Consider the following 14,114-nt stretch of genomic DNA (forward strand, 5'->3'; position numbering starts at 1 on the left):
CCTTCCCCTCCGTCCTGGCCAAACGCCCAGCGCTCCCGGGGCCCCGGGCTGGGCTGCCAACACCCCACAAGGACAATTAGGCCAGTTACAAATGTATGTGGCTTATGGGATGAGCCAGCTCCCCTCCCTTCTCCACTGACCCCTCGGCCAAGTGATCCCCCGGGAACTCCATCGCTCAGGGGCTGGTCAGACTCTGCCTTCCCCAGGCCCACTGTGATAATTCATTAATACATTTAGCAAAGTCACAAACACTCGAATCCTGCAAGGTAGGTAGAGACAATACCGAATGTCCATAGGAACATCCATGTACTTGCACCATCCCTTGCAGACCAACCTGAAATGTTAACCAATGTCTTCCTCCTCACCTTCCCCCTCATCACCAGGGGCCATCAGCCGGGGACCTCCCCACGGCTACAGCTCCCTCCTCCTGCCCACAGACTGGGATACAACCTTTATAATACGTTATGCTGATGCCACCCTGCCTAATGCCTATTCAGTAGGGGTTTCTCCCCGCTTCCTTGTTTGTGTTTCCTCACCCTACTAATGTTGAGATGTCCTTCTCCTATAGATTAGTATATTAACGAGCTCTCCTTTTTGTCAGTTTGTTGCTCTGGCACGCGTGTGGTCAGACATCTGCAGATATTCTATCCAAAAGCCGGTGTTAGCTCATGTTCCTGTGGTTGGCTGGTGTCATTATGGACAAATTCCTCCCTTACACATTCTATTCCCAGTTCTCCAAAACTCAGGGGGGGGGCCTGTTGGGCCATTTATCTGTGCCATAGGCTGCAAGCCTCATGCTAACTGCTGAAGCCAGTGTCTTACAGGGGACAGGCCTGAAGGGTCATTGCATTACTGCTGAATAAAATAAATGCGAAAGCTGGATCTATGGGCTACAGACAGAAACTGAAGTCCTATTGCAACCTGGCATTGAGGCTGATTCTTGTCTTGCTGTGGGGGGTTCTGCTTGAAATTTCAGCTCTTTGTGTTTCTAACAAGCGGAAATAGTCTGAGGGCAACTGCTCAAATGTCACAAACTCGGGCATCCATCAGCACTTTCGGCTTCAGCTGAAACTGTCATGTTATCGTTACGTACGTTAATAGGCTGGTTTGCATGTGGAGACAATCTGCAGTGTGCGCCGTTAAGGCTGATGCACTGGTTTGCTACATAGCAGCAAAGTTGCTCTCATGTCTTTGCACATTTCCTTCATCAAAATATAAGGCGGCACATGGTAGGTATTCACACTCCAGTCAGTTTCACAGGCTCAGGATCTCTCTCTCTCTCGGCTTGTGGATCATCGATCTGACTGCGTGTGCAATGTGAAGACGACAATGTTGCCTGGTGATGGTTTGTTCATAATAGCGTCTCTTCAGTGTTAACGTCAGATCTTCCCAGTAATGGATGTGAACCACTGGGGGCTGAAAGGAAAGTGGGTCAGTTTTCAGCAGGCGTCGCAGATTCCCCTTTGTTTAATTCACTGCCAGTTCGTCACTCCAGCTAGGTCCTAACTCTTGGAGACCGCTGGCTTCCAGCTACCGTGTGTGGGAGCATCTTAGCATTCACTTGCCACCGGCTCCCCTTGAACTCAGCAGCTTCAACGCACTGGCCCAGCACACTGGCTCGCTGCGTGAATTTCACCACAGTTGCTGCTGACACCAGTGATTCAAAGTAAGTGTTTACTACTTCGTGTGGTGTTGTTGTAGCCGTGTCGGTCCCAGGATAGTAGACAGACAACGTGGGGGAGGTAAAATCTGTTTTCTTGGACCAACTTCAGTTAACCGGAAAGCTTGGCTCTCTTCCCAACACAGAGGTCCTCTTCGGGCAATAAAATATATTAGATTTGGGGACTGGTCCTGCTTTGAGCAGGGGGTTGGACTAGATGATCTCCTGAGGTCCCTTCCAACCCTAATAATCTATGATGCTATGATTAGCTCCCCTTGTTGCTCTGTTTACTACTTTGAGGCTTCTGAGCCCTGCTTCTGTGAACAAGGATCTGGATATTACTGGATTTGTGGACTGCTCTGGGGGTGATGCACAAAGCCCCAAAGTTCAGGCAAGCATCCCTGTTCAGGAAAGAGAGCAAAGCATGGGCTTAATTTTAGGCATATGCTTTCGAATTGTCGATGAAGCTTAATCACATGCTTAGAGTTAAGCAAATGCATAAGTGCTTTCCTGAATCTGGCTCAGTAATTGCAACGTAGACCCCATCAGCTACTGCTCTGTCCCACCACGGAAGGCATGATCATCCAGGAGAGCAGATGGCAGGTAAAGCCTTATGGCTGCTGATGCTGTGAAAGAGGGCAGGCTGAGATCATCAGCCCAGCATTTCCTAAACCACCTCTCTTACTTGTGAGCTGATCACAACTGAAGCAGAGTGGCTGAAACACAAGCACAGAGGCCCAGTGATGACATTTGTAGGGTCACTTGAGCAGAGCCCTGCTGCAATGGTTGGTCGGCCCACTCAGTGAATATCCAAGGCGCTGCTAATGGCACAGATCTCAGCTGATGTGAATCAGCGTATCTGCACTGATTCCGATGCAGCTCTGTTGCTTAACTCTTGCAGAGAATGTGGCCTGTTTACACCTGTACCAGTGATGTGATGTGCAAGGGAGAAATGTCCCCAGATTGGTTATTTGTGGCCAGAGCTTAATTTGTAATGGAAGAGGTGCCAGGGCTCAAGCAATTTCATAACTGATGTGGCAAACCCTGACCTGCCCTGCCCACAGGTGCCGGGGCTATGACCTGCCCAGCCCTGGCACAAATTAAGCACTGTTTGTAGCTGCTATACAGGATAAAAGTTAGACCCTGGGGCCCGAGTCTCATTTACACCGAGGCCCCTTTATACCGCTCCTTCAGGGTCAACAGGCCTGAACGCAGACGTCTGTATCTGATCAGTGTATTAGGCATGTTCCCTGTGCCTGCTCCACAGAGAACAGACGTCTTACAGCTGCTTGTTTAAGCCATCGCTCCTTCAGCTCAAGCTTTGCAGGCTGGTGCTCACTATTCTGGGCCATGACAAAAATGGCAGCCATCACCCTGGAATATCCTTCACTCTCCACTCGTTCCTGGTGACTGCATTGTGGCCCTTCTGTTAGCCCAGAACCACCTCATCGCACATTGCAATAAAGCTGCCAACTGGTTTAGCCTTGAAATGAGGCAAAGGTTTCTATCTATCTGAGGCGTGAAGTTCTGGAACATCCTGCCAAGGGGAGCGGGGCGGGGCGGGGGGGCAAGAAACCGAACTGGCTTCAAGACTGAGCTTGAGAAGTTCAGGAAGGGGTTGGGATGATGGGACAGCCCACAACGGCATGTAGCTGATCTGAGACTGTTAGGAGCAAATGCCTCCAACGGCCGGCGATGGGACACTAGATGGGATCTGAGTTACTGCCGAGAATCCTTTCCCAGGTGTCTGGCTGGTGGGTCTCACCCACATGCTCTGGGACCAACTGATCAACATATTTGGTGTCAGGAAGGAATTTTCCCCCAGGTCAGATTAGCTGTGACCCTTGGAGGGTTTTCGCCTTCCTCTGTGTCATGGTGTGCAGGTCACTTGTAGGTTTAAACTAATGTAAATGGTTGGTTCTCTGTAACATGAAGTCTTTAAACCATGATTTGAGGAGTTCAGTGACTCAGCCTGAGGTGAGGGGTCTGTTACAGGAGTGGGTGGGTGAGGGTCCGTGGCCTGTGATTGGCAGGAGGTCAGACTAGAATCATGATGGTCTCTTCTGACTTTAAAGTCTATGACACAGCCAGGCTGGGGTGGGCCGCGTTACAAGGGACGTGACTCCGTACAATGGGAGGCTGCAAAACATTGTCTTGCAAGGACCAAATATTTTGGTGTTACTTTGCACAGCTCAATGCCTCCATCCTAGCACGGTCTCTAAGGAGAATGACACTGCCTCTGGGATTCTGCCCAATGAAGAGGCAGGTTAGCAGCGCTCCTTTGCATTGGCTGCAGCCATTCCCAGCACAAAGGCAGCCAGCGTGGTACAGTATCCCGCTGACGGAGATTCTGTGTTGCAGCTGCATGGGTGCCGGGCGTTTCATCGGCCTTGCTGGCTCACTAGCCTGTGGCAGGAGATAACTTTGCTCCCTTCTATCCAGGGGGTGACGCTGGGGATTTCGAGTTCAGCTGCACTCGCCTTATGGCTGAAAGTCCAGTACAAAAGGACCACAAATGAACAAACAGAGATGTCGGCAGGAGAAGTTGCTGGTGATGTGATGCAACAGAGGCACCCACATCCCTGCTCTGCAGGAAGGGGATTGCAAAGAAATCACTAGCCAGGCTGGGAGGCTTGTAGGTTACAGGGGAGTGAATGGCGGCTGAAAAATAAATGGCCAGAGAGGCAGCTGGTGTCAACTGATGGCTATGCTGGGCTGGACTAGCCGGGGATATGGCCTGTGATGTCAATAGAATTACCCTCCTTTATACTAGTTTGAAGAGCTGGGGCATAAAACAAAACCACTGACATGATTGCACCTCTCAGCTGAGACATAAAACCGAGGTCTTGAGTGTTTGCAGCCATTAACAAACCCACAGGGCTTTTGTCAAGATTGAGATGTTAAGCCAGAGGTCTGGTCGTTATTGTGATTACAGTAGCAACTACAGCCACCGGCTGAGATTGGGGGTCTATTGTGCTAGATTCTGCGCAATAGCCTACACCTAAAACGCTGTACCACACACTGCAACTTGGCTCAGGAGGAAGTGGTTTTTTGACAAATCGTCGCATGCTGCAAAAAGGGAATTTCAACGGCTCTTTAGATTAGTTGAAAATCCGGCTACGCCCATCCCACCACGCTTCCTCGGTGAAATAATTGTTTTAAAACCAATCGGCCTGTCTCTCATTTACACCAAACCCTTTTTATCCCAGTGTAAAGGGGCCTTAAAGCAGTTGTACCTTTAATATATTCCCATATTAAGGCCCTTTTACCCAACCAGTATAAATGAGAATCAGGTCCTTTGACAAGGTAACTTGTTTAGAGGACACCCTGGTTTTAGATTGCTGCCATGCTGGGGAAGATGGCGGCTGCTGTTACAACTTTTGCATGCTTGGTGGTGCTCAGCAACTTACAAGGTAAGACAAACATTTTGTGTTTTCTCTTGAAAAAGGCACTTGCTTCACATTCCTCTTCCAGCTGTCCTGGCACTTCTCTTTATGGCTGTAAGGCTGATCTTTGGCAATGGGCAGTTGCCTTTCTAATGTAAGTTCTTTTGTGGAGCTGTCACTCCCAAACCTCTCCGCCCGTTTTGAATCTGGGTTGCAGATTTAGGCTGTGAGTGTGCGTGCATGTAGTGATTTGATTCTTTCTTAAAGTCCCCTGCCTTGTGCTAGATAAGTTTTATCTTGGAGGGCTGGAGGTGGGGGAAAGGATATTGTTGGTTCCCTTTAGCTTCTGGCTCTAGAAGTGACCAGAGGGAGAAAAATGCGTTGGGACTTTTCAAAACTTCCCATCAAAATTTCTCATCAAAATTTGAAATTCTGATCAAAGTCCCACTTCTTAGAGACGTGATCAAGTGTTTTGCCAACATTTCTTTGTTAAGTGGAACACGGCTGCCTTGTTCCTTCCAAGTTACAGTTTTCAGGCTCATCACATCAGTTTTCAGGCTTAGAAACTTATTTTTTGGTTTTGTTTTTTAAATGAAAGCCCATTTTTTCCATCACAGAGACCAAAGCCGAGGGGCTCGCAAGAGTCTCTGCATCAAAGTTCCAGAGAGATTGTTGAAACTCATTAACTGTATTTAGCTGGGGTGCTGTTTCTTTACCCTGCCTCATCTTTGTTCATGGAAGTCAGTTAGAACCGTGCCAAGGATCAAGAAGCTCGTCATTTTTTATCATTGACAACATTTGTTCCTGCACGCACTGAAATCAGGGCCATCAAACTCCACACTTCTGGTCAGAAAGGGTTGTTTTTTCCCCCTGCATATAGCACTACAGTGATCAGGGGAATCAGGCAGGGGTTTTGTTCTACTTTTTAAAAAAGTGAGAATCTCACTTTTTAAAAAAAATGAAAGCTAAGTTTCTAGCCCTTGTGGTTGTGGAGAAAAGCTTGAAAACATGATCAATAAATGTTCAAAACCCAGCAGGCACATAAAAAAGACCCCCAAATTAATATTTTAAAAAAGACGATCTCATGCATGAGGTAACTCCTTCGTGATTTTGGGAGGTGCAGGGTTGGCAATATGGCGGCAGTGGAGCGGGGGTGCGAGTTGAAAGTCCCAACTTTTTAGAGGCATTTCGGTGCTTTCAATGCTGGTGTAACGGGTGGTGTATTTATTATTCCTTATGTATTATTTATTAATCCTTATGTCATCCATTACATGTCTATGGCAGTCACACAGTGTCTGTGGTTGCCCCCCCTCCCTTAGTAATGGCCATTTATGGTAGTTCTGTGTACAGGAGAAGGTGACCCAGCTTAGTACACTGAGTTGAAACAGCAAAAACCACTGTCTCATCATCATGCAGCAGCTTACAACACAGCAGCAACGGTGAAGCACATACAGCGAATCAAGAGACCATAAAGTGATAAAAGGAGCTGAACTTCCCACAGAGTCAGCAGCGGTCACATGCAGGGCTTTTTGTTTTGTTTTTATTTTTACTTCTTGCTTGGATCAAGCAATCACCCCTAGCTCTTCTCACCCATGGATCGCAATGTGCTTTTTAAAGGCGGTTGGTACCATTGTCCTCATTTCACAGTGGGAGAAACTGAGGCACAGAGAAGGGAAGTGACTTCATGTAGCAGGACAGCCAGGAATAGAAGCCAGGTCTCCTGAATCCCAGTCCAGTGCTCTAGCCACTAGTCAATACTTCCTCCAGTGAACAGAGCATACTCTGTTTGCTACATTACCAGTTCAAAAGGTCCAACTTATAAATATGAATGTGTTTAACTCCCTGATGTGTGTGTGTGTATGTCCATCCCCTCCCACTCTGGTGCTGTTGGGGTAACAATCTGCTATTGCTACTAGCTAATGGAGTTAGTTACTGCTTTAGCTCAAGTGTGAGACATCGGTTCTGACTGTTGATGATAAACCCTGACCCTAAAGATGATCCCTGCTGGATTCACTACTGGTGTCACTCATGAAAATGCTCTTTCCATGATTTAAAAAAAAAACAACCCAGCTCCCTCAAAAAACGAAATGGCCTCTGAGAAAGGAAATGATGGGGCAGGAAGTGGCTCAGCATAAAGCAGCCTCTCTCCAGCTAATTCTGGGCGATTTCTAGATGGGGTGAGTGGAACAGGAAATGTGAAGGGTGAGACCATCGTATGTTGGTTATTGACTAGGACCCCAGAGACCAAGTTAGGGGCAGGAAAGAAAACAAAAATGGGTGCAATCTAAGCCCACACTGGAAATAAAAACAATATTTTGCATTTCTATAGCAACTTTACTTACCAAGGAGCAAAGAATGCCGACCTCAACTGAAACTTACCACAGCACTCTCTGGAATTAGCTGGGACTCGTTATACAGAGGGGGAAACTGAGGCACAGAGTGAGGCAGTGACTTGCCCAAAGTCAGTGAGTCGGTGGCAGTGCTGTCAGGGTGTAGCCAAAACTTGGCAGGATCCACCTGCTAGAGCAAATGAGGAATATATTGGTGTATCAGTTAAATCTCCCCAGGCAGGAAGAATATCCTGTCCCTTCCTTGCTGCTTCATTGCAGCAGTGGCACTTTGTGGGGACTCCCCTCTGGATGAGCGGCTGCTGTGCATTGTGGGAGATGTAGGCTGGAGGAGAACAGGGGTGTGAGGTTCTGCACTAGCCCAACTGGACACAGATGAAGGGAGAAACAGTCCGTTTTGATTTTCCCGTGCGCCAAAGAAATAGTTCAGCCAAAATCAGCATTTTTCCTGTGGAAAACATTTTTTTCTCTGGGAACCACATTTGCTGTTTAAGTTCCCACCGTGGATATTTCTAGGACCTTGCTGCCGAAGTTATCCCAATAATTTCAGCATAACAGAGCAGCATGGCAGAATCCCGCCCCTGGAGATGAACAGCCCACGCCTGCTCCCGATGCCGGTTTGGGGCAGCGACCCCAAGAAATGGGCATCCCCCTCGTGCCAGTCTCCCTGGTCTTTGTGCTTTGAGGGACAGGCAGTCAGTGTCCTTTCATCTAGCCGGGCAGACCTCATTTGGCCTGCGTCTCCCCCGCAACACCTGCCCCAGGGATCTCCGTTTCCTTTAGTGGTCTGTTCTCTAAATGGCGTTTCTCCCCCTCCCCGCCAACATTTTCTTTGCTTCTTCTTGCTCTTCCTTTCACTTCTCCCTTCGTGGGTCACTTGCATTTGTGCTGGCTCACACCTCTGTGCAGGTTGGACCCCCAGGCCCACAGTGAGCTCAGGCGTTAACTCTAATTTCCACCACTGTAGTAGAGTCGGGGTGGGCAAACTACGGCCTATGGGCCGGATCCAGCCCCTCAGGGCTTTGGATCCAGCCCGTGGGATTGCCACCCCCATGGAGCTGCGGGCCCCACATTGCTCCCGGAAGCGGCTGGCACCACGTCCCTGTGGCCCCTGGGGATGGGAGGGCAGAGGGCTCCGCACGCTGCCCTCACCTGTGGGTTCTACCCCCCAAAGCTCCCATTGGCCACTGTGCACCGCTGCCACCCCTGAGCAGCTTGAGGTAAGCAGCAGCAGGCCAGAGCCTGCACCCTGAACCCCTCCTGCACCTCACACTCCAACCCCCTGCCCTGAGCCCTCTCCCGCACCTCTCCTGCACCTCAACCCCCTTCCCTGTTCTGCACTGGGGGGGCAGGCAGTCTGGAACCTGATTGTCACAGGAGCTCAAAGTCCTTCACAAAAGAGAGTGAACGGCATTATCCCCATTTTACAGGGGGAAACTGAGGCATGGAGAGGGGCATCTGCACTAGCTTGTCCCAGTTCACCCAACAACTAACTGAGAGTAATTAATGCTTGTTCCTTTGCTTCCCATTGCAACCCTGATTTTTGTCTGTTGACAGTTTATGAGGCTACAGAAGTGCCATGCAGTCAGGTAAATGGGATTGTCAATGGCACGGTGTATCTAAACCCCAAACGGTCAGTCCCAGAGGAATACAAGCAGATCACCTGGTGGTTCAACGAGTCCCTAACGATCCTGACTAAAAAATGTGATCAGCCAGTGTCTTACCCCAATGGCTCTTTTCATACTAAACTGCGTTACCATGAGAATCACACCCTGGAAATTAAACAGCTGCAGAAGCAAGACAGCAGCACCTACCGGATGGATGTGGAAGACAGCCAAAGCCAGGAGAAAAGTGAACGTATCCGACTGGACGTGTATGGTGAGTGGGGAGTGGCTTCTTCGCACAAGAGTCAGGGATGGTGAGGTTCAGGGAGCTAGAAGGGCCCCGATGATGCACTCTCCTCTCCCCACCCTGAAATGTCCACAAGGCAGTGAAAGGAGCAGGTAACAGCCTGGATGGGATAAAGAGGTTCCTAGGAAATGGGCCAGGTCCTCAGCTCAGGTTCTGGGTCCAACGCGCCATCGCCGGAGCTGCTCTAGCTGGAATCTTTGTGGCTGGGGCTTTAAGGGGAGGGGTCATGTACCAACCTTAATTACGTTCCTGTTTTGGGACCTCCCACAACGGACCAAATGGGAACAGAGGCAAAAGCAGATTGCGGCTCTGCTGGGAGAAGGTGGGGTAATGGAGCCACCCAGACCTCTTGGAGGAACAGTCACACACACCAGAAAGCAGGGGAGACCAGCTAGTGAGTGCCAGAAAGGCCACTGGGGGAGGGGGCTCCATAAAAGAAAGGAGTTGATAACCCCCCAGGCTAAACTGGTAAGGGCCAGGAAGGATGGCCTTGTAGCCAAGGTACTGGACTGGCACCCAGGAGATTTGGTTTAGTCACTTAGGCCAGTGTTTCCAAAAATGACTAAGGATTTGGGATGCCCCATTTTCTGGACACACTTTAAAGGGACCTGATTTTGAGAAAGTGCTGAGCATCTGGGCTCTGAAAATTGGGCTCTCACAGGGGATCCAGAATTGAGGGACACACAGTCACTATTCACGTTTAAAAATCTTGGCTTCAGGCCTTGGCCAGGGGTCTCTCCGTGCTTCAGGGCGTGAGGATATGGTCATTGAGTCCTGAGAGGTGCTGTGGTGATGGAGGCTAAGCACCCAGACCAAGCCCAGGGTCACATGCACTCTGCTAGGTGAGGTGGTGGGTAGACAGGATCGGGGGGATACACAGGGAATTTGATACTGTTCATCTAATGTCTGTGATCCAAACGAGGGCTGAATTTCATGACCCCCAAAATGCTGAAGGAAAACGATGACATCTGGAAAACAGACTATCCAATGGGAAACTTTTTAATGAGCTTATTCTAGTTAGCTTATCAAAGGGAAGATTAAAAGGTAACTCACTCTTACAGCAGTACCAACACACAGAGAAGATCTCTGAAGAGCCCTCTCTTATCAATCTAGCAGATAAAGGTAGAACAAGATCCACTGGCTGAAAGTTAAAGTTAGAAGAAAGTTTCATCTGATTTCGTATTTGCGTTTAACAGGGATGGAAATGAACCACTGATGCAGCTCACCAAGGCACATGGTGGATTCTCCATCACTCAAGGTCTCCACATCATGGTTGGACCCCCTTTCTAAACGATACACTGTCACCCAGCCACAGGTCAATGGGTTGGAAGCAGGTGCCATTGGGTGAAATTGTCTGATCTGCATTACACAGGAAGTCAGACTAGATGAGCATCATTCATAGATTCCAAGGCCAGAAGGAACCATTGTGGTCATCTAGCCTGACCTCCTGGATAACACAGGCCGGAGACCTGCCCCAAAACAATTCCTAGAGCCGGTCTTCTAGAACAACGTCCCATCTTGATTTTAAAATGGGCACTGATGGAGAACGCACCACGCCCCTTGGTAAATTGTTCCAATGGTCAATTATTCTCACCGTTATAATTTTACGCCTTATTTGCAGTCTGAATCTGTCTAGTTAATAGACCCTCTATATAAAATCTATACAGGCAACACCCCCAGCTGGTATAAAATAGTTTCATTGGAGCACCACCAGTTTACATCACCTGAGGATCTGGCCCAAGGTTAGATCTGTCAGGGTTTGGCCTGTTGTTGAATTTCTCTTTTCTCTATTTCCAGATCCCATCCCTAAGCCCAGTGTGAACGTCACTTCCAGGGTCAACGAAGATGGATGGTGCAATGTCACCCTGGAGTGCATTGTGGCTGCCACCCAAGTTACCTACCGGTGGTGTGAGAATGAAAAGGATTTAGTGGGCAAAAGTAGCAGCACACTGGATGTTCAGTTAAAGTCAGAAAGTGACGCGTCTTACAAATGCATCGTCAGCAACCCCGCCAGCGAAGAGACAGGCTTCATCTATTACAGAAGCCCTTGCACATGGAATGGTAACATTCATTTGCTTTTGTTTCTCTTGCCGCGTCTATCTGGCTAGGGAGCCCAGCTATACAGCCGCTCGGGTTAGGGCTCAGTTGAAGCAGGGCAGCTGTGGGTTTGGTGACTCTTGAGGGAGAGTCTTGTTCGCTGGTCCCCAGTGTGTATTTCCCCCCACGGGGGACCCCAGAGCAGCCTTCTGCTGACCTGCCCTGGGCTGTGAGTTGCGGTGAAGCTGCAGCCACCGTGGTGCTAGGTTGGGAGCGCCATGCTGCTGGGGGTGCTGCGTGTTGGATGATGGATCCTGGCCACGCAGCGTGATGCCGCCCAGGCTTGGAAGGGCCGTGTGTGCCTGTGACACAGGAGAGCCGCCTGCTGCTGCTGTGATGGGCAGTTGTTCGGGTGATGGGCTGAGTGCTCAGGGGGTCGAGGCCTGTGCTTTGGAGCTAGAGGTCACGGGGACAGTCCCTGGCAATGGCCCGAACAAGTAGGGTCCATTAGAAGCACCAGGGCAGGGTGTGGTGGTGTCTGCGTCAGCACAAGGTACAAAGTGATGCAGCAGGGGGGGGGGGGGGGCGGGCGGTGGGGAAGGCGCAGTGCAGACTCTGTATTCTAGGGGGATCCCAGAGGATTAGCCACAAGGACGGTGCCATTGCAACTGGACACTGGGTTCCAGAGCCAGCAGTGAGGTTCTGGGAGCCTGTGTCGATAACTGGGGGATCCTCTGGGTTTTGGAGGTGTCTCGTTGGCTCATTCTGCACAGGGAGGAGAGAAATGTCATCCTGGGTGATTGAAGCAGCAGGGGGGCTCTCTCTGTACCCACTGGGAGACACGAGGGGGGGAGCGCTCAGGCCTGGGACAGGGCTGCTTTCCCTGTGTTTCGCTGGGCATCCTCTCCTTGCTCCCCTCTCCTTTGACCCCTGTTCAGCCTTGGCCCCAAAGGCTACCCCCTCCTGTGGGTTTTCCATGCCAGGGGCGAGGCTGCCCATGTGTATTATTGGCTGGCATAGCCTATAAATAACAGGCTCTTGTCTTGTTTCAGAGAAGAACTCAGCCGTGCCCTTGTCCCTGGCTCGGCAGACGGCCGATTCCATCCTGGCGTTTGGATTTCTCCTCCTCGTCCATAACTGGGTCTAGGGCTGGGGAGCCAAGGGAACGCAACGAACCCCTCGATTGCCTCTGCCTGGTGAAACACACAAGACCAAAATGAACACCAGAAATAACAGTGTCCGACAGCCATCCACCATCTTGCCAACACACTGGGGATTGAACCAGGAACTTAGAGAAATAAGAGGAAGATGATGTTGCGGACAGGGCTGGCTCCAGGCACCAGCAAAGGAAGCAGGTGCTTGGGGCGGCCAATGGAAAAGGGTGGCACATCTGGGTCTTTGGCGGCAATTCGGCAGCGGGTCCCTCAGTCCCTCTCTTCCTCTCTGAGCTGCCGCCGAAGTGCCGCCGAAGAGGAAGAGAGGGAGCGAAGGACCCGCTGCTGAATTGCCACCGAAGAATGAAATGGTGCGATTGAGCTGCTGCCGAAGTGTCGCCAATCGGCTTTATCTTTTTTTTTTTTTTTCGCTTCACCGCTTGGGGCCGCAAAAAAGCTGGAGCCAGCACTGGTTGCGGAGACAAGGCCCACTACTTGGGTGCAACAGAAATGGGCCCAATAAAGGAGATTACCTCCCTCGCCTTGTCTCTCACGCAGCCTTGTCCCTGGCACTCAGCGATACATTAACTTAATTCAAGAAGGTTAACCTGTATTCAGTAAGGGTTTGTCCAGGAAATTGCCTCACCTGTGACAAATTATGAGGGACCTGGGAGAGAGGAAACAGTCCTGGGAGAAAGAAAAGCTGGGAAGCCTGCAGAGAGGTCAGGGCAAGGAAGCTCCCCTCTCTTCCCAACCGGGGATGAGCTGGGAGAAGGGGACCAACGGGAGAGCTGCAGACTCCTGTTTTAAGAAGAGAGGTAACAACTGCCTGAATTAACCTGCTCCAGAGGAGGGTGGGGGTTCCTGCCACAAGGAGAGATGGAGGAGGGGTAGCCCCGGCTGGGAACAGGGCACAGGGGGTGGGCTTCAGCGCAACCCCAAATGCCAGGAGAACCTCTGCTTTATTAAAGATGTTTGTTCTGGACTATTTGGCACCAGCTTTTATTAGTAAACTCGTCCCCTGGAGAGTAATATTGAGTCAAGCAGCCTGAAGTGGAGTTACTGGGTTCCGGAGCAGGGAAACTGAGGCAGGGAATGCCACACTTAGCCAGAAGTAGGTAATGCTGCCGGGCAGTCACACCCCGTGACAGTAACAAAAGGGGCAGAAGCATGAAAGACAGAGTGAGTAGGAAACAAACAAATACTCATGGCCCCACCGTGACATTGGCAGCTTAGCCCACAGCTCACGCTGCTTGCTTGTTGTGATGCTTTGGGGAAATCTCTCTAATTTATGACTTTGTTGTGATGTTACGAACTCGCTGTATGTACCTTTACCAAGCTGCAAACTCCATATGGAATGTGCAGCCTTTTGGCATCTCTGTTGTCCTTTCAACTCCATGTCGGAACAGGACAGGGTAGGGGCAGCGGCCTAACAGTAGGGGGTCATTTAACTTAAGTGCTCGCCCATTGAAATGTGATCACTCTCAACAACGGACTGGCTCCAAACTAGGAAAACTAGGTTAGCCGGGGTGAGGTTGCCTGGCAGTGAAGACACCTGTTGAGGGTGACAAGGGAGTCACATGACAGAGAAGACTGGAAGGTTATAAAAAGGGAGGCA

General features: G+C 50.2%; 1 protein-coding gene across 1 annotated transcript; it reads left to right on the forward strand.

The window, feature by feature from the left end:
• The first annotated feature begins 4,790 nt into the window (after positions 1 to 4,790).
• On the forward strand, positions 4,791 to 10,931 carry CD48 (CD48 molecule). Its single transcript, XM_044990883.1, has 3 exons — positions 4,791 to 5,073; positions 8,952 to 9,272; positions 10,927 to 10,931. The coding sequence occupies exons 1-3, from the start codon at positions 5,007 to 5,009 to the stop codon at positions 10,929 to 10,931; spliced, it is 393 nt and encodes a 130-aa protein (XP_044846818.1). The 5' UTR covers positions 4,791 to 5,006.
• Positions 10,932 to 14,114: the final 3,183 nt, after the last annotated feature.

The sequence above is a fragment of the Mauremys mutica genome, chromosome 17 (assembly GCF_020497125.1).
Source record: "Mauremys mutica isolate MM-2020 ecotype Southern chromosome 17, ASM2049712v1, whole genome shotgun sequence".
Lineage (NCBI taxonomy): Eukaryota > Metazoa > Chordata > Testudines > Geoemydidae > Mauremys > Mauremys mutica.

Bases quoted from the DNA above. Each gene is read 5' to 3' on its own strand.
- CD48 (XM_044990883.1), top strand. From the start codon at position 5,007: ATGCTGGGGAAGATGGCGGCTGCTGTTACAACTTTTGCATGCTTGGTG. The intron at 5,074-8,951 runs GTAAGACAAACA...GTCTGTTGACAG, and splicing joins GGTGCTCAGCAACTTACAAG to TTTATGAGGCTACAGAAGTG.